The sequence below is a fragment of the Scomber scombrus genome, chromosome 11 (assembly GCF_963691925.1).
Source record: "Scomber scombrus chromosome 11, fScoSco1.1, whole genome shotgun sequence".
In the NCBI taxonomy this organism is placed as follows: Eukaryota; Metazoa; Chordata; class Actinopteri; order Scombriformes; family Scombridae; genus Scomber; species Scomber scombrus.
In genome coordinates, this window is record NC_084980.1 from 6,112,996 (window position 1) to 6,134,023 (window position 21,028).

General features: G+C 39.6%; 1 protein-coding gene across 1 annotated transcript; it reads left to right on the forward strand.

Annotated features, from left to right (window-relative positions):
- The first annotated feature begins 1,519 nt into the window (after positions 1-1,519).
- LOC133990461 (E3 ubiquitin-protein ligase MARCHF6-like) lies at positions 1,520-20,727 on the forward strand. Its single transcript, XM_062428785.1, has 26 exons — positions 1,520-1,735; positions 3,269-3,368; positions 3,614-3,687; positions 3,811-3,954; positions 4,606-4,678; positions 4,822-5,002; positions 5,703-5,943; positions 6,149-6,210; positions 6,559-6,591; positions 6,746-6,797; positions 7,628-7,686; positions 7,803-7,883; positions 8,136-8,204; positions 8,325-8,399; positions 8,561-8,695; positions 8,788-8,907; positions 10,962-11,062; positions 11,225-11,362; positions 11,604-11,802; positions 11,888-11,957; positions 12,072-12,253; positions 12,348-12,482; positions 13,250-13,339; positions 13,581-13,713; positions 15,808-15,943; positions 16,182-20,727. The coding sequence occupies exons 1-26, from the start codon at positions 1,717-1,719 to the stop codon at positions 16,261-16,263; spliced, it is 2,784 nt and encodes a 927-aa protein (XP_062284769.1). The 5' UTR covers positions 1,520-1,716; the 3' UTR covers positions 16,264-20,727.
- The last annotated feature ends 301 nt before the right edge of the window (positions 20,728-21,028 follow it).

A 21,028-nucleotide genomic window follows, 5' to 3' on the forward strand; every position in this document is an offset into this window, starting at 1 on the left:
CAAATACATGAAAAAGTTGGTGTGAAGCTTATATGAGGCTTCAGTGGTTAGTGTTTGAGTTAGAGTTTGACTTAGAGTTAGTCATATTAGATGGATATCTGCAACATATACTGTCTTTTTTCCCTGTTGAGCTGTGGTGCAAGTAAAGTAACAAATAGAGGGATTTTGGGACTACAAAGACTAACATTGAAAGATATTTACTTGATTTGACTCATTTGGATGGCTGAAGCTTCATATTAGCCCCCATCACTTACATTGTAAGTGCATTATGAAGGAATCGTCTAATGTTCAGTATGAACAGGAGGTTACGGCAGGAAAAAAAGTGTTTCAATGTTTATTTGTGCACAGACTTGAAATTGCGAACCATACATACTATTGATTGCGTACTGGACCAAAACGTCTAGTTCACTGTCCACATTAATACTGTACATCAAATTTGTACATCTTAAGATGACAGAAGATATTCTAGAAGATATTAACTAGTCCATTTTTAACCTCTTGAAGGTTTGGAACGTTAAGGTATCAACATTCCCAGCCCTCTTTGACATAAGGTCGTAGCTGTGTTGGGCTACATATGCATACATTGTGGTCACCTTAATGGATGTGTTAATGGGGTATTTTACATCTTTAGACAAACACATTTTGATGTATTAATGCAAAATCCAAACTAGACATTTTTGTCCAATCCACGTTCCATAATACAATTTATACAAATAGTACTTAGTATGCACATCTTAAGAGTTTACAACCATGTTAACAGTTTGGTGAGGCTGTACTCTGTACTTTGAGCTAAATGCTAATGTTAGCTGCTAACATACTCAAAGAAGCTGGTCAAGGACAAACTTAGCTATATAGTCAAAAGAGAAAAACTTTTAAATGAATTTTTCTTTTTCTGAAAATATGAGTAACAGGGTTATTTAGTGACACACTCAATTAAGGCTGAAAATAGTGAAAAAACGTGAAAAATAGATGATTCAGTTTTGGTCTTATGATTTCTACTGCGGACAACTTAAGTGCTTAATTACTATTATTAAAAATATGTTTATGATGAAACAAAAATGTTTTAAAAAATTACAAAGGACACATCATCCCACAAAAAAATCAAGACGGTGGAACAAGAGAAAAAAGCCATTTAAGGGGGTGCTCAAGAGCAATTTGGTATTTTAAATTACATTTTGGAACCACTTTTGCAACGACTACAGTTACATTTTGTCTTAGGAAAATTATAATTCATACAAAAATTGCATGTTTTAGTATTTTGTGCATGAATTATTTGAAATGTCATGGGTGGGATAGAAAATATCTTCCAATTCTGGAATGTCCTAGCTGTTGTTTTAGGACAGATTTGAAGAAGAAAAAAAACTTTGGGACATCACTCGACGCAGGGTTACAGCTAAATCTAGAGGGGCGAGCATCAAAAATAATCAATTAATCAGACATGTCTGGACCCCCTTAAGCAGACTGATTTGGGGCGATTTGGCACCATCTAGTGGTCACAATGCGGTTACACTGAGTTAGGTCCTTGCCGTTAGCTGTGCTGCCATGAAGTAAAAGACATTACTTAATTTTAAAACGAATGCTTCTGTCATACTCAGATATAATCGGTGATTGAGTTAAACACAACACTAACATGTTTGTGTGTAGATAGCGAGCAGGCATCGCTTACACACTGACTGAGCAGCCTGGTTTCTGTGTGGAGCAGAGCAGCCAGTCAAGATGGACACCGCGGAGGAAGGTAGCTCATGTTAAAACTTAATTACCCTAATGGTTAGCAGTAAATAGCATTACCGCTGAAACTAACACTGCCTCTGCCTAACTCCTTCTTATCTGCTGCCAGTGGCAACTCTATCATTTCCAAACCTTTGACAAACATTCACCAGACTTTAACAAACACTTAACGTTAGCTCGCTACCTAGCATTAGCGTACACCCGTTAGCTATCAGCTGTTAGGAATATAATGAGCAACGTTAAGTGTCTGATTTGCTGGAATAAACGCTACGTTTCACACGAATGAGTTGTAGTGGTAGCAATACTTAGAGGACATCCTTTTCACATTTTGTTCACATGTAAGCTAATGGCAGCTAATTGTCTACTAACAAGCTAATGTTTAATAAGTTTAATGTCACCATTATCATAACATGACGTATAATAATTAATGTTACGTTGACACACCGGGTCAGCCCTGCCACAACACACGGCTTCTTTACTACGTTATTTATAATACTAAATATTGTCAGTACAATTAGTGTTATGTACACAACCAAGATTACCTTTATACATTGAGTCTGAGCCATGTTATTGCTGCAGGAAGGTGTTGGCCCTTCCTGAAGCATTAACATGTTGTGTACATTATTGTCATACGCTTGGCATATTGTGATATTCATGTTAATATTTTGAACATATATGAAGACTCGAAATAATACAGGGTTCCCACGGTCATGGAAAAGATACGAAATTAGGCCTGGAAATGGTTTGGAATTAGATGAATGTTTTGGAAATCTTTTGAATTAGGGATGACCCAATCTGATATCAAAGATAATGGATATAAGACAGGCTGCATGAACTTGGACGTCCACTTTTACCATGTCAAAAATCAGTAGATTCATTTAATATGAATATATTGATCATCAACTCATACACTTTTAGCTTTTTAATATCTTCTAATTTGTGACCTGGGGCCAAACGCTTCCTCTTGATGTAAATATTAAAATGCACCATTTAATGAGATCAAAGTGTCAAAACACCTGTTAAAAGGCACCAAAATACAGGAAATTACATCTATTCTCTTAAAAATGTTCTGGGGGAGGACCATTTGTTAAACTACTTAAATTAAGTCATGGAAATTGGGTAAAATATTATGGAATAGTTATGGAGAAGTTTAGAAAATTCATTGATTAAAATGTGTGGGAACCCTGATGATAATGTTGGTGTCCTGGCTAGTGTTATGTTTTTGCATCCTGAGCTAATTATAGTTATTTTATTTTAGTCATCTGGTGACACAGGTAATCCAAGGATTACAGTTTGCCCTCCTGACAGCATGACCTGACCTGCTCTGTTCATTACTCATTTTATCCCATACACAGAGTCCTGATGTTCTACAGCTATCATCTATTCATTTGTATTGGCATTAATGACAGTGAGAGTGGAGAGTGGTTTACCATGATCCAAGCTCATGGCATCACTTATCTGTAGATATAATGAATAGAAATACATGTTTTCACAATATTGCAAGATGCAAATGATGTGTTATTGTGTGTCTCCTGCACAGCGGACATCTGTCGGGTGTGTCGGTCGGAGGGGACCCAGGACAAGCCGCTCTATCACCCCTGCGTCTGCACTGGCAGCATCAAGTTTATCCATCAGGAATGGTACGTTCAATGACCAAGTTGTTAAAATTGCAGAATATGCACGGTTTCTCTCATCTTTTTCTTATAATCATTTAGCTTTAAGGTCAATGTTAGGATGATGAAACAACCTTTCAAAGGTGAAGAATCGTGGAAAAGTTTGTGGGATTGTGCAGGGCTGTGGGAGAGAGATTCCTGTGTATAGATTCATGTAAATGTACCACAAGATGAAGACAGTAAACTCACTCATTGTCATAATCTTCTCACAGCCTGCTTCAGTGGTTGAAACACAGCAGAAAAGAATACTGTGAATTATGCAAACACCGATTTGCATTTACACCAAGTAAGTTTCCCAGTGAATCAAATCTACATGTGAAATATGCTCACATTTCTCTTTCAGCTCCTGTCTAAGACCAAGGTTTAACTCCATCATCTGATCTTTTCTTCCCTCATCCGTTTTCTCCAGTCTACTCTCCAGACATGCCATCTCGCTTACCTGTGCAGGACATCTTTGCAGGGCTGGTCACCAGTATTGGAACAGCCATCAGATACTGGTTCCACTACACACTGGTGGCCTTTGCCTGGCTAGGCGTGGTGCCTCTAACAGCATGTAAGTCACAACATTTTATTGTGATAACACAACAAAAGGACATTTTATGGCCAAAGTTTTCAATGTGTTACAGTTTATTGCATGCACCCCTCAACTTCCAATTAAATTTCAGGATAAGTTGAGAGAAAATCTATGTTTAGTACATTTTACTTTTTTGTTTAGTACATTTTAGAAGTACTGAAAAGTTGAATTAAAAATATTACAAATAGTGTTCACTGTGCTTACTTACAAACAATATTGCTTGGCAACCATTTAGACAGTTAAGGCATGCAGCATTAAGAAAAAATCTGAGGACATTCAGTTAATTATTTAACACAAAACATAGTCTGAAATGAGCTTTGAGCTCATGGTGTACTAAAAAAAAGAAAAAGACTTGCATCTAGTAATGTTTTCCAGTTCAAATAACTAACTTTTAAATGAAGTATTTTAATCAACTATCTTATTTTAATCTGTTTTCTGTCTGGGCTTGTGTATGTAGGCTCAGGTACTGTTGTAATTCCATCATTTATGTTGTCATAAATGTTTTAGATCTACATAAAGTGCAATAAAATTCAAATAGAAATCGAAAAAAAAAAAAGCTGTCAGTGAAATAAGTGATTCTCGTGATGTTGTCACTGACATCAGCATCTCTTCTGTTTACTTTTCTAACAGGTCGAATCTACAAGTGTTTATTTACCGGCTCTGTGAGCTCTCTCCTTACGCTGCCACTAGATATGCTTTCAACGTGAGTTTTGGTCTCATCCTGTCATACTTCTATTTACTGTAGACGGGTGTTCTCTAGTTGTGATCAAAGTGTGGTTATTCATAATAGCTTCTTTTATCCAGCATTTGAAATAGTTGTAATGATGCTTCATCTCTTCCTCACAGACAAAACCTGCTCGCCGACTGCCTCCAGGGCTGTTTTGTTGTCACCTGCACGCTGTGCGCCTTCATTAGTCTGGTGTGGCTCAGAGAGCAGATAGTCCATGGTGGTGCCCCTCAGTGGTTGGAGCAGAATCCTCCCCCTCTGGTTCCTAACCCACCAAACGGTCCTGCACCAGCTAATGAGGTGAGTTCAGTTTATGTTCTCAGCTTGTTTCTCTTTTCTAACTGCACATAGAGCTGGACAGATAGTAGCTTACTCAAATTTACTGGCTTCCCTCCATATTCTACCACTAATGCCCTCTGGCACTGTTGGCAGAGTGACAAGTGTGTATCTGTGAAAGATAAGCTATGGCTTCCATTCTTAGTTCAAACCAGGTTTATTGTAATATTAAACTTTTTAAATTGCTTGTTTCATGACATTTGGTGAAAATGACTTTTTCCTTCTTGTTTTTGATTCAGTGAGAAATATTTAATGTGACCAAACAGAAATGCAGAACAGAATGTTAAGTGGGAGAAAGTTGAAATTTAACTTTTCTGTATTTCTGTGTTGGGTCACATTTGTTTTTGCCTGCCTGGTCTTGACATTTGTCCGAGCTTGTCTGGACAGAACCAGATGAGCTACTTTACAAGCAACAAAGCAGTTACTGAGGAGTTTCTCTTCCTTGCGTTGTTAGTTTGATTGTCAAACTGTTCTTAATTATTGCCAAATCCAAACTTACAGGGTCTGGTTAATGAGCAAATAAGTCAAAACAGACCGGTTTGATTTTGACCCGGGAAACAACAGGAAGGCTAAATAATCTCAAGAAACTAGGCACTGTCAGTCTGTGCTCTACTTAAATAAAGTAGAAGTGTAGTAAGTGTGTTATGATGTCACTGTTCTCAAGGGTCCAGGTGGTAACGCTGCAGTCAACGCCCAGGCTGCTGCGGACGCTGCAGCAGGCCAGAACCCCGCAGACCCTGCCCCAAATGGGCCGGCACCCGCCAACCCACACGAAGCTGGAGACCAGGCAAATGAGGCTGAGCTCGATGACGACGAAGAGGATGACGACGGGGACGATGATGAAGAGGAGGAGGACGAGGAAGGCAGGGAAGAAGACGCCGCAGACCCCAATAACGGAGGACAAGGTGAGTGAGCAGAAAAACATTAAATGATTTGGATAAAGTTTCAAATGCTCACAAAAAGCACTGCGTGAAGTGGTGTTTTCATTCCTGTATAAAGGAATGAATAAACCATGACAAGGAAAAACATCCTTCATGGTAATAGAATATTTTCTCTGTATATTGTAAGTGTTTCAAACTGTTTCAATTGTCTCTGATTCTTTTTGTGCAGAAGATTTGAACTGGAACGCTCTGGAGTGGGACCGCGCAGCAGAGGAGCTCACCTGGGAAAGGGTGGGCATCCATGTTTTTGTAATTCTTTTGTGTCCACACTACTGTGTAAAGTGGTGTGACGTAGCTAGGACACGGTGCCTAAAAAAAAAAAAAAAGTGTAAAGAGAGAAGCGCTAGTTGGCATAGGAATATGGGCTAAAAGCCTCTGTGACAGGAAATATCTGTCTCGCTGAAGTGTGCTTAAAAACAGCATTCTGGATTCTTGCTGTTTGTAGCAGACCTGAGTGAGATCAGTAAATGTTTCTTTGTATTAATAAGTTCCAGTTGCTTTAACAGTAGTTGTAGTAGTAAAACTGGAAGTAAATGTATAGGGGATTATTGTGACACTGCTCTGTGTTTGTGTTTCCAGATGCTGGGGCTGGATGGCTCTCTTGTTTTCTTAGTAAGTTCACAAAGTCTTTTTTTGACACCACTCATGCACACACACACACACACACAGTTTCAAGTGTGCCTTAATAACCTCAGTGGGATTATATATGTTGATATGATGTGTACATAATATTTACAGAGGCCTGTGTTGTGTGTGTTTTCTGTAGGAGCATGTCTTCTGGGTGGTGTCTCTCAACACACTCTTCATTCTGGTCTTCGGTAAGTTAAATCTGCAACAGTACATAGAGTATGACCTTTTCAGAAACTATCAAAAACCAGAAAATTCTGGGAGTTTTCGCCACAATGCTCTGGAAAAATACCTGCAAGAACCTGGGATTTATTTTCACACGTGTGTAAAGAATGCTATGCTTCTTCAAACATCACCAATACTACCACTTAACTGTCGTAGTAATATTTCGGCCTTAAAATGCTGATTATGGTGTTTATACCCCATCAGCTTTTCAGATGCAGGTTTCAGCTGGCAGTTTACAGACTAACTGCATGCTTACAAATTCATGTTTGCACAACTAGCTGCAAATGAATAGTGTACAGACTCCATCTACACACAGGATAACATCAAACGTTTCTCCACATTTTAGCACCAACATCAGTCCATAAAAAAACTAAACATGAAGAGAGCTTGCATGACTTTAACTGGTAGAGATGCAGTCCTCTGCAAAATTACACACGTTTCGATATGTTTCATGGATTACAGATTAAAATCAAAATTCAGTTTTTGATATGATGGGGGCAGTACTATGTTAGGTTAATGAGTCTTACTGATAATTCAAATGTCACTGTATGTAATAATGCTGCTAAATATGGAAGAGAAACAGCAGAATAAACTTCATAGTTTAATACATTTTCAGTAACTTTGTGTTTGAAATCAAATTTCAGTCATGGCGAAAAATCCCGGGAATTGCAGGTTATATATCACTTTTAAAATCAGGAGAAAATACTTCATATCGTAAAGTTATACAGTCCTGTGTACTTTCTCATATGCTCCACCACACCATCTATTCTAGCCTAACCTCTGTGTGTCTTCCTAGCATTTTGCCCGTATCACATTGGCCATTTCTCAGTGGTTGGACTGGGTTGTGAGGATTATGTGAGTGCACAGCAACACATGAGGGAACACATGCACAGATTTAATACCTCACCAGTATTTGGATTTGTCGTGCATTGAAGGGATCTATTTGATAATGATGTTACTTCTGGTTGCAGGTCAAAGCTTCACACTTTGACGGTCTCATCACCACCATACTGGGGTACATCCTGCTGGCCGGAGCTCTCATAGTATGCCATGTATCCTTTACAATGAACAAATGAAATGCTGTATTCATATCAAAATAATTGTCAAATGTATGACATGTTGTGTTAGTTCTCTAGTCTTGTAGGAATCCAAAAGAAACTGCTCAGTGATCCATTTTGGCTCCCAGTGCATGAAATGTGTGAATATGTGAGAAATTTCTTCATTTTGATATGTAAACTGCTGACTGGAGACTGCAGGTTGTTCATGTCACATTTTGTGTTAGTCCTTAACTGTTCCCCTTTCAGGCGTTGGCTTCATTAGTGAAGTTCCAGCGCTCCAGACGGCTCCTGGGCGTCTGCTACATTGTTGTCAAGGTAAACCAGAGAAAAGCATTTTGTTCGTTTCAGACTAGCAAAGCTTTCAGTAGAAACAGCAATCATGAAAATGGTGATTACAGTAAAAAAAAAAAACCTGATTATTTTTATTTGTCGCAGGTGTCCTTGCTGGTTGTCATGGAGATAGGCTTGTTCCCACTGATTTGTGGTTGGTGGCTCGACATTTGCTCGCTGGTAAGACAATCTTGACGGGTATACTCAGCAATTGACACGGTTGATCCAATCACACACTGTCCCTTAATGACTGACAAAGCAGATTGATTGCAGTCAAGACCAACAACTGAAATAGATTTAGTTTGTTTTTATTGATAAAGCGTGTCCTTTGTTGATTGCAGGAGATGTTTGACGCGACTCTGAAAGACAGGGAGCAGAGTTTCGACTCGGCCCCCGGAACCACCATGTTCCTCCACTGGCTGGTCGGCATGGTCTACGTCTTTTACTTCGCCTCCTTCATCCTTCTTCTCAGGGAGGTTAGTGGGAGACTTCAGCTTTTCACAGTCGTGTATTCACATTACATCCATAATATTGAAATTCTTAAGCCTGTGTGGGTGTGTGTTTGCAGGTGCTCCGGCCCGGTGTGCTCTGGTTCTTGAGGAACCTGAACGATCCAGACTTCAACCCAGTCCAAGAGATGATCCACCTTCCCATCTACAGACACCTTCGGAGGTTTATACTCTCTGTGGTCAGTCGAGCATCCTCCTGCTGTGTCCCATACTTTAAAACTGCACCCAGATTTCTGTTGAATTTGATGCAAAATACATAGAAATATACTGCAGATGTAGAGTTTTAGAGAAAGGAAATGCTATAAAATGTATTGAAAGAGAAAGATGACAAACGCATGGATCATTAAAACAATACAAATAAGTGTAGGATACGTACATGTAAGTTGAACAAGAATTTTTTCCTCATTTACCAGATATGTGCCTCCACCTCAGTATAATGAAGGTGAATTGAATTTCATCTGTGGTGCTGTATTAAAGATTTCTACAGCTACATTTCTTTCTAGAAACAGTATTCCTGTTCATTCCTGATAAATCACAGAGCTCACTGTGAACGATTTTTATTTGAGCAATTTTCTATTATAGGAATAGGCCCTATAAAAACTGTTCACAGGGAGGACTGTGGACTATCTGAGGAGGATGTTGTGTCTGCAAAGAGCTGCTTTTGGGATTCAGTGAACACCTCCAGTGAAATGTCATTTACCTTCATTAGACATTAGATTTGGTCAACAGAGACAGTTATCTCAAACCACAAAGAATAAAACCAGAACTATCGGTAAGACTAGATACTAGCTGGTATGTAGATACACAATCCACGAGCCAATACACAGATGTTACAGATCAATGTGTCACAAAATGGCACGCTGCTACTCAATGCTGATTCAATACGATTCAGTTCAACAAATTTGACCAAAACAAACAAGTTACTTCCTCAATTTTGATTTCAAATATTGAATCAGAAAACAATTGGCACTATACAATTCTAGCACTATTCGGCTCGACTCTACTCGGTACGGTTCCAGGAACGACCTTTTCCGTTTAAAAAAAGTACCTACTCGGGTCGTCATAGCACGGCTCCGCGAAACTGCCGTGACTTTGTTTTATACGCGACACAAAACACATAAACAATGGAGGACATTGAGGCAGTGGTGTACTTGCTACTGTATGAGGCTTTCTGTCTCACACAAAGCAAGAAAATTGAGCCGTATGGCTGTAACGCTGTTGGCGCTATTTAAAAATGCCGGGTTTGATTCTTATGTGGGACGGCTCATGACTCTTCCAGCGCCAACTATTCTGACCAATCAGTGGCCGGCAGTCTGTTGACGTCACATTTAGTATCGGCTCGGCTCGCTTGGACCCTCAGAAGAGCAGCTACTAAAAAAGTACCAGTTACCAGGTACTATCCCTAGTGGAAACGCAAAAAGAACTGAGTTGAGTTGTGCTGGAACTGTGTAGTGGAAAAGTGCCATATGTCTTCTACCACGCCAACAGTAGTAAAAATTGGACAGCAGATAACGTTTTAGCCAGTCCCTAAGGAGGCTGTTTGTTTCCCTCTTAAGTGCTGCTGACTGGATGTTGTTGACCTCAGTCAGTGTCATCAATTTGAATTTAGTATTTTCAATAATGCTGTATGGGTGCACATCCCTATAAATAAAACCCCACATAGCTTCATTAACGGGGTTAGCTGCTGTGAGAATGTCAGGCATGGAAGCAGGTATGTGATTGTGGAGCGTAGAGAGTTCGCAGTGATGGGAGAGGATCACACACACCGAGACACATACACACACACACACACACACACACACACACACACACACACACACACACACACATACACACATACACATACACATGCTAGAGTGAAGGAAGAGTGAATTGGAAAGATTGTTTTTTTTTTTTATGCATATTAGTTCATCTTGACTCCCTCAGTGAGAAAATGTTTTTTCATGTTCCCATTTAAATTAAGTGATCCGACCCAATAAAATGGAATAAAGGATGGTGAACTTGATTACTAGACTTTCATTGCCGGTGAATTTACCACACATGCACAATGTCTGCTACTAGAGAGAGTTTTTACACGGTTACTAACAAGCAGTTTCTGATTTTGTGTGTGTGTGTGTGTGTGTGTGTGTGTGTGTGTGTGTGTGTGTGTGTGTGTGTGTGTGTGTGTGTGTGTGTGTGTGTGTGTGTGTGTGTGTGTGTGTGTGTGTGTGTGTGTGTGTGTGTGTATTTCCAGGTGGTGTTTGGCTCCATAGTTCTGCTGATGCTTTGGCTTCCTATCAGGATCATCAAAGTGCTCTTCCCAAACTTCCTTCCCTACAACGTCATGCTTTACAGGTACACACGACAACACCTGATTATCATTGAACGTTCAATATCTGGAAGTTAAAGGAGTCTGCTCTCCGTTCAAACAGGAGCAAATGAGTTGCTGTCTCTGATTTACGTGTATTTTATGAAGGGAATGTGAATAGATTTGGGTTCCTTGTCTTGTCTCTGCAGCGATGCTCCTGTTAGTGAGCTGTCGTTGGAGCTGCTGCTACTGCAGGTTGTGCTGCCGGCGCTGCTGGAACAGGGTCACACTCGCCAGTGGCTCAAACGGCTCGTCCACGCCTGGACATTCACCGCCGGATACATGCTGTAGGCTGGACACACACACTTACACACACTGTACAACATATAGTGTGAATAAACTCAGAGGAAAGATAACAGTTTGTGTTAGTAATACTGTGTGTTGTGAAATGACTCAGTGGCTAAAAGGTTGAAGTGTGATACAGTCAGCATCTATCATAACATAAGTGTTCATGTGACATGACTGAAAAGCTCTCAAATGAAGCCTGATTGCTGTTTTCATCATCATGTTGCTTCACATTCTCCATAGTGACCTCCACTCCTACCTGCTGGGGGAACACGAAGAAGATGACAACCAACCAAACAACAACCCTCCCGGTCGCCATAACAACAACAACAGGATCCCTGGTCTGGGGGAGGGGCTTCACGCCGCCCATCAGGCCATCTTGCAGCAGGGCGGTCCTATAGGTTTCCAGCCATACCACCGGCCCATCAAGTTCCCCCTCAAGGTGACCAACAGCTGCACAGTTACTCACATCAGTCACAGTTGAAGTTGATGTTTAATGTTATTTTGTGCCGTTTCTGCTCTTCCAGATAGTTCTGCTGGTTGTTTTCATGTGCGTGACGCTGCTGCTGGCGAGTCTGATCTGCCTCACGCTGCCAGGTGAGTGGTAGCCACAAGCAGGAATTCTCTCCATGTTATCTCTCCTCTTAGTTCTTTTTCATCCCCTGTGTTTTTCCTCAGTTGTTAACATCTCTCCTCTTCCTCTCCTCTCAGTGTGCGTGGGCCGCTGGCTGATGTCGTTCTGGATGGGCAGCGCCATGGTTCACGAGCTGTACACTGCAGCCAGCGGGCTGTACGTCTGCTGGCTGTCCATCCGAGCCGGCACCGTGATGCTGTCCTGGATGCCACAGGGACGCATGGTCATCATGATCAAAGCTCAGGAGTGGACAATGATGGTAATGTCTAGTCCTGATAAGTCATTAATAAACATGTTCCAATGTGGTGAAGTGTTTTAAGGCGTTTCTGGGTGGGTGGTTTTGGCGAGAACAGATCGTGAAGACGGTCGTGGTTGCTGTGCTGTTAGCCGGGGTGATTCCTCTGCTGTTGGGTCTGCTGTTTGAGCTGGTCATCGTTGCTCCTCTCAGAGTCCCGCTGGACCAGACACCTCTCTTCTACCCCTGGCAGGTAAGACACTGCAGTTTGTTGTGTGGGTTAATGTGAGAGATAAAGTCTTTAACATAAATTGATCATATCCATCTGAGAAATGGTGGATTTTTTATCCAATTGTATTGAGGCCCAGTTTGGCTGGGTTAATAATAATGATAATGATGATGATAATAATAATAATAATAATAATAATAATAATAATAATAATAATAAATATTACTTCTAAAGTACCTTTCCAAACCGGAGTTACATGGTGCTTCACATAATATAATATACACCATTTAAGGAAATAAAATGAACAAAATATCATACACAAATATTTTTCATATTTCTTTATATAATATTTCCACTCTTTAACCATTTTATTTTTCTTGTTAAGGTGTCTTTAGATGACATTTAAGATTTTAGAGGGTTGTGAGTTCTAGAAAATCTGGTTCTGTGTCTCAAAGTAAGTTATGGAAAAAATAGTTTTGATATTTGTATCAAACTAGTCTTTAGTATCTAGTAACACCAGTATCCAAAAAGCTGAACGATACCAGCTGGCATTCAGTCTCCTGCTGAATACTGAACAAACACCAAAATGTTGAGATTACCTTCATTTTGTCTCTGTTGTAAAATGGTTGTTGCTGATTTTGTGTGTGTGTGTGTGTGTGTGTGTGTGTGTGTGTGTGTGTGTGTGTGTGTGTGTGTGTGTGTGTGTGTGTGTGTGTGTGTGTGTGTGTGTGTGTGTGTGTGTGTGTGTGTGTGTGTGTGTGTGTGTGTGTGTGTGTGTGTGTGTGTGTCAGGACTGGGCCCTGGGCGTGCTTCATGCTAAAATCATTGCAGCCATCACACTGATGGGTCCTCAGTGGTGGCTCAAAACTGTCATCGAGCAGGTCAGTCTCACATCCTGATAAAGTAACAAGAGGAAAATGGGATCATTCTTATTTAAATACATTGTGAAGGTGATTATTAAACGTGTGTAATGCATTGTCCACTTTGTATTGAAGACTGTTTAAACAGCAGCACTATTTAAAACCTGCATATAAATGTATATTCTCAGGTCATCTTAAGGGTAATAAGAAGCTGAATTAGCATTGAAACAGCCTCTCTTCATCCTCTCTCTCTCTGCTGTAGGTGTATGCTAACGGTATCCGAAACATCGACCTGCATTTCATCATTCGGAGGCTGGCTGCTCCGGTCATCAGCGTCCTGCTGCTGTCTCTCTGCGTGCCCTACACCATCTCTAAAGGCATAACGCCCCTGCTGGGTGAGTCTCTATGTATGGTCATGTATCTGGGTCGTGTGTGTGTGTGAGGGGGAAGAAGCCTCAGTAATGAGCAGAGGAGGGAAAGGGGACAAGAACTGGGTTCCTTCATCTCACCTTTTTTTCACTTTTGACCTTTTTCATTCTCAAATAGAAAAAATGTGACCATCTGTGGTGGCTTTGGTTCTAACAAGCTCAGTTTTTATTAGACATATTTACCTTTACTTGATAATACAATACATTAAACATTTAATAATCTTTAAATAATGATATTTTAGCAATATAAAACAGTGCAGTTTATCACAATATAGACTTTTATAAAACCATAAATCTCTGTGACAAATAGAAAAATGAAACAGGAAAAATGTTAATAATGTATGACTACAAAAAAAAGAGGCATACACATAGTGGAAATTAAAGAGATTATAGAGGCGATACTATTGGCCAATAAATCATAAAATGTAAATACTGTTATGTTCCATATGAGAGTAAAATAATTTATATTTTGCTGGAGTTGACCATGACAATGCTCTTTATCAATAAATGCAACAAAATCCATCAGTAAGGCAGACAGTACAAGTCATTTATCAAATAAGTGTTGCATAAGCAGAACATACATTTACATAAATGCTGCTAAAAATAAACTCTTTATTATATGTAGGCATTGAGTCTAATTAGCATTGAGTGTAATTAGTTACATATCTTAAAGTTGAATTTTTGCAGACTATACTGAGAGCAGCAGCATGAATGATGTTACACAGTTCTAACCTGTTTACTGTAAAAAGAGCTGCAGCCTTTCTAAACAGTGGAGTCTGAGGACTTTACATGTTGGAAACATTAATCAGCTCAGGGTTTTCTCAATAAACAGTCTGATGTTAATAAGTCTACATATTAAAAAGATAGGAATAAACCTGAAGTTGCTTTAAAAACGTTAACAATAAATGGATGTATGATTGTGTGGATGGTGAAGTCTCTAAATGTCGGTGTTGTATTAGAAAAATAAACTTGACAACCTTTTCACGTCAGTTATCATGTCGGCCACAATAAACACATGATTATCAATTCAGTCATCAGCCATCAAATGCATCTCTAGGAAATGATTAATGGGGCTAAAAAACACTTGAGAGAAAGTGAGTGATGGAAAGTTTGACTTCACTGTATTTGGTCCTAATGTTTTGTGGTTAATGAGTAAGTTAGAAGTAGTGGCAGATGAAACTCAGCACAGAAGTAACAGACACACTCAGGTCTTCACTAATTTGGACACATGGCTTTTTTAAGAAGTGCTTTTTTATGCAAAGCTTACCCAAGGCAACTATTAAACTGTAAACAAATGTTTTCTAAGGCTGATAACCTTTGCATTTAAACAACTAGTCAATGGATTTTCCCAGCTCTTGTTGTAAAGAGGAGTTTAGCTGTTGTATGATCCGAGGTGCAATTGATTCTCTACTGTCTTTTAAAATAAACACCTGCTTTCTCCCTCTGCTCTGTTCCTTCTGTTCCACTTTCTCCAGTAGATCAGAGTTTCACTGGCCCAGCAGCTAAAAATTAAAATTCTAAAATGTTATACTTTTGTATAGGTACTACAAATGTTTGTCCATTTAGGCTGTTCTGGGTCAAATTATGTCCGTATCTATTGACATTTGTTTTAGTTAAATGAATAGTTAATAGTTTTAATAAGATAGTAGTTATGAGGATGTCTCTTTATGATGTAGCAGTGAAGACTGATGGCTCTAATGGTTATACAATAAACCCCACAGTTCCATAAAGTTCTTGTTATTTTCACTTTACATAAAATACATTTAAATCATTATTGCTATGTTATATTTTCATTTTATATTTTCATGTCATATCCACCCAGCAGGGGTGTTGCTTCCACGGAAGTAGAACCGTCCCTCTTTCTTTTGGTAGCATTGCAAGTTTATTTCACTGACAGGTGTTACACTGTATTTGGCGTCCCATCAGATTACCGATGCATTTCATCAGTCACATATCTTGAAAACGATGACATCTCCTAAAACATGCTCACGTGGCAGACTGTGTTTGTCATATTCCGGGTGTTTACCCTGTCTTCTCTTTCTTCTTTCTCTTTCTTCACAGGTGTACAACCAGAGATGCAGACCCTCGTGGACAGGAGGATCTACCCTTTCCTGATGATGGTGGTCATACTGCTCGCCATTCTGTCCTTCCAGATCCGACAGTTCAAACGCCTCTACGAGCACATCAAAAATGACAAGTCAGTAGATCACAAAAACCTGAACGTGTGTTTTTATTCTTCTCCCGCTTTTACCGATCCAGATAATTTAAATCAGCGGGCAGACAGACGAGAACAGACAGAGGTCTTCACCCGCCTGATAAAACAACATCAGAGCAAAGCATGGAGCAGAATAAAGAGCAGAAACACATTGTATACTGTGAATTGTTACATTTTAAAAGTGAATTCTAAACAAGTGTCTTTCCTGTGTGTCCCCCAGATACCTGGTGGGACAGCGGCTGGTGAACTATGAACGTAAGTCAGGCAGGAGCACGTCCACCTCCTACAGCACCTCCTCGTAGGATCAGTAGGAGCTGACCGACTCCGCCCAGCGCCGAGAGCTAACGTGAACTCCTGCGGTGAAACTTGTTTATTTGTTTCCTCCCCGCTCGGCTGTTCAAACCCAACCCGTAAACGTTCAACTGCAACCGAATCCTTTTTTTAATTCACAGACACGAACAGCAATCACAGGATTTTGAGACAAAGGCCGGGAGAGATACGTTGAGAAAAGAGAGAGAGGACGAAAAACAAAAGTCTCATGGGAAAAATTTGAAACTCAGCAGAACCACAAAGTTGTCCATCCTGTTTAAACGTGTCAATTTCTGTCTTCAACCAGGCCGACATTTTTAAGTTGGATTTTCGTTATTTAAAAAAAAAAAAAGGTTTGGGACAGTTGAGCATAGCTTTTTACCTCAGATCGTGCTTCCCTTTGAATGTGTGTTGAGAAATATTGTCTAGGTCACACTGGGTGTCTCTTAATGGGACAGGGTTTTTTTTTTGACATTTCACAGCTGTGGAGGAGATATTCTGTGTTCCTGTTGTGGATTCGCCTCAAATGACATCCTCCATTCATCAAAGTGAGGTTGTCTGTAATAAGGAGGGAAATACGTAATGTAGCAATGTGATTGTATTTTTTATTTTTATTTAGATGTTTTTATTAGATGTGGGTTTTTTTTTTTTAGTGTTACATTTCTGGAGTGTGCTGTTAGATAGTCCAGTGAGGATTCTTTAAACTAAAGAAAAAGAAAATAAAGAAGACAAAACAAATTTTAGTCAATCTGGACACAACACAGGACGTGTTGTATTTTGTTCTCCTGTGAATTTTTAAAAGCAGCTCCTTCCTGTACTCCTGGTTTGTCACAGTTATCTTAGTGAAGGCAAATCCACCCTCAGGAGAGGAGAAGCATTAGCCTGAAAAATGTTACATTTTGAAGTGCACCACACAGGAAGTTTCAACTCAAAATATTTCAACTGGAAAAAATGTCTTTCAGAAGGCGCATCTGTACATTTTTTAAAGAAAGTTTTATTCTGAAAGGAGAAAAAAAGACTGATTCTCTGTGGCTAACTCATGCTGCTACAACAGCTTAAAACAGACAAACTGATGCTGGTCTCACTGGAAAAAGTGACTGTAGAAAATTATTCTGACAGCTGACAAACTAAAGTTAACCAATCTCAGTTAGAGCAAACTAGCAGCAGTAATGTCACAGAGTAAAACTATTTGATAAATGCAGGACTTTTTAAAGCTGCCGTGTTTACCAGCTTATAAAAAACAGAAGGCTTTATTTTTTCTCCACTGCGTCATTCTGATGAGCGTAGCCAGTCACTGTCACCTGCTGAGCTGAATCATCTCATAAACACTGACTGTAATACCTTCATAGTGAGATATCGCTCCTCTGCTCCTGTTCCATGAAGGTTGACGTTCTATTTCTTGTGTTGGTGGAAGTGTTCTTTAATTCAGGTGACGCAGCACGTATCCGCTGTCATGCTGCTTTTGACGTTTACCAGCCTGAAAATAGTAAAAGTAAATACTGATAATTACATTGATTCTGACAGCTAAATGCCAACTGAAAAACAGTGAGCCATCTGTTGAAGAGGCAGTCAGTCGTTAAAAAACTAAAAATGCCTCCCCATCTTTTTAAAATTCAGTTTTGAACAAGCCACTGTTAAATATTTCAATAAGTGCACTTGACGTTCCTCTGCATGTGCGCTGACTTAACCTGTAGTTTCTACGTAAAATGTACACAGAAAGAAAGCGTCTCCAACCCCTCTGCTGAAGCATGAACTGACACAAGTCTGTAGATACACTAAATGTTTCTTCACATCATGCAAGTCAATAACAGAACTCGTGTTACAACACCACAGTTTGGTTTCTCTCCAGTGTGGATGGATCATAGAAAACGCTTTAGACTCCTGCGTGAGTTCATATCTAACAGGAAGGGAGTCACGGTTCAGCAGGAGGATCGTCAGTTGAAGAGAGAGAGAGGGAGGGGGGCTTCTGAAAGTAAGAGGGTCTCGTCGTGTTGAAAACGTACTGAGTAGAAAGCGCCGGAAAAGTCTCTGCTCCTGAATCTAACACCGTTCTCTTTCTTTGATCGTTGAAAGCTTGTCGTCTGACTCCACCTGTGAGCTGAGTAGGTTGCTGCACCCTGAGTTGCTCACTTTCATCTGCTTTCTTCTGGGGTTTTTTTTTTCTTGTTTTGTTTTTTTGAGGGGTGAGTCATTCTTTGACTGTTGTTTTTACCACTCACAGATTCAGGATCAGTGGGTTCCTCTATGGAGGAGAAGTCACAGAGAGGCAGAAGAAACTCTCATTTCTAGGCTCTAGTGTGAAGTGTGCGGGGGGCTGTTGTAGCTCATTGTGGCGTTTGATGGACGTGAGCTGCTCCATTAATCCGAGAGCAAGACTGTAGTTTGATTGTATTGTCTTTTCACCTCCTTCTCCTAGTCTTATATTCTTAGTTGTTTAAACACCACTATAGGGATGGTGTAGTAAAGGAAAGGCTAGTTAGAGGAAAAACAGATGGAGGTGGCTTGTTCTCATCTGATGGAGTTGACACTACATGAAGGAAACAAAGTGCGAGCTGAATCTTTATACACACCAACAGTTAGTCTTGTTGCACTCATAAACTCAGAACAGATTTGCATAAAGTGGCGTCTGTACTCCAGGACGACAAAAACATTATGGGTAGAAACATGAGGCCACGCGTGAATAATCTCTGTGAAATATCTGCATGATCATTTTGTGTTTTGAATGAACTTTAGTCCACGAGTTTACAATTTTATAGGAATAGCTCATCAGTTTTGGGAAAATGCACTAACCCACTTTGTTGCTGAGATTTGGAAGAGGAGATCAATACCTCGTTTCTTTCTGTTAAATATGAAGATATATAGCTAGGAAACAGCTAGCCTAGCTCTGTTCATAGGTGAAAAAATACCAGCACCTTTAAAGCTCACTAATTAACAAACATTATGTCTTGTTATGTTAAATGTGTATAAAAAAATAACCGTAAAAACAGCAGTTATGGTTTTACAGGGGGTTATACATTGGAACTATATCTTGGTGGGTGTAGTGACTTCCTGGAGGTTGTCTGACAACCTCACAGCCTTTCAGATACGCAAATGTATTGATCTACTCATGTAAGTTTTTGCAAGAAAGTGAAGTATATTTCCCAAAATTGCAAACTGTTCCTTTAAGGTCCCAGACATTTCAGTTTCTACAACTACTTTTACTCCCAAAGTGTTTTTTGCATGTGGATGTAAAATCAGTGTCCAGGTGTTGTTCTCCCTATGTCTCACATGTGTGACCGTATCATCTAAGATTCAGAACCGTCTGAATTCGTACTTTGCCATAGCCAATAAAGAGCTAAACCATTTCAAAGGAATTAAAGATTAAAATGTGAACTGCAAGAATTTGAAACTTGGGTGTTCCAATCACTCAGAAACTAAAATATGTTGGTTTAATGATCCCTGTAGTAGTAAGCTTCTTAATATGTTCTTTTTCATCGTTTTAAAACTATCTGCTGCCAATATGATTCAAATCAAATTTTCTTAATGGTTTTTGCTACTAAAATCCTGATAAAGTTGTTTTAGGTTCCTCTCCTTTTTTTTGGACAATGAAGGTCGAGTAGAAACAAAGATTTTTTTTTTTTAGTTTTTCATGTGTTGCACTTTATACCACAGTTAGTTTGCAATCATTTCAGAATCCATTGTAGCACAGTCAGCGTAGCAGGGTTTGTGCGTGTGTTTTTTTATTTTCTCCCCACTGTGACTGAAACATGTCAGTATTTCACTGTGGTGACTCTGCACAATGGGTTTTACTTAAAAAGGTGAATTTAAAGGACCAGTGTGTGAGATTTAGTAATATCTAGTGGTGAGGTTGCAGATTCCAACCATTGAATACACCTCCCCTTTCGAGCATGTTGAAGAACCCACGGTGGCTGGGAAAAATGTGAAAGGCCCTAGAGCCAGTGCTTGGTTTGTCCATTCTGGGCTACTGTAGAAACATAACTGTGCAGCATTGTGGGCTCTGTGGAAGAGGACCTACTCCCTATGTAGATATAAAAGGCTCATTTTTAAGCTAACAAAGTCCGTTCTGCTAGATGCCACTAAATTCTACACACTGCACCTTTAAAGTTTTGCATCTGTTTTTGACACTGCATTCTTGATAGAAGTGTTTCATTAGGAGTTTGGTAACAATAAACTGCTTTTCTATTGAAATGGATTGTGATTTACATTAACTTTAGTGCTGACAGCTGTAGTGCTGCTGTGTGGAATGCTCACATGCTATGTATGATGCTATTTAAGTGACCTTTTAGTATCTCCTTGAACTGAGCTGGACACTTCAAATTTTGATCTTGAATTTCGATTTCTATAAGCAAATGATTTCTATTTTTATATGTGAAAACAAGGCAGCGGCATGTACTGTAACATAAGACACTTATTGTTGGTTCAGCGACATGAAACAATAATAAATAGTTGTAACAATTTCTTTGAGTGCTGTTTCTTTCTTTACTTTGCAGACGATCTGCCAAACTATTGTAACTGATGTCTGAATGTTTCCCAGCTTTGGTGCTGTGACCCTTAAGAAGAAGTTTCAATATAAATCTCAGGAGTGGCAACATGATTAGGGAGATTAACGGGGGGCGGGGGGGTTGGTTGGTAGGGGTTGCAAATCAAAAACGTCAGGCACCACTGGTTCACAGGAATATAGTCTGTACATCTTAAATATAATAAAACTGTCATGTTTGGTGTCTTTTCATCTTATTTGTCAGCTGAATATCTGAAATT

Bases quoted from the DNA above. Each gene is read 5' to 3' on its own strand.
- LOC133990461 (XM_062428785.1), top strand. The intron at 6,798-7,627 runs GTAAGTTAAATC...GTGTCTTCCTAG, and splicing joins ACTCTTCATTCTGGTCTTCG to CATTTTGCCCGTATCACATT. The intron at 11,803-11,887 runs GTGACCAACAGC...CTGCTCTTCCAG, and splicing joins CCATCAAGTTCCCCCTCAAG to ATAGTTCTGCTGGTTGTTTT.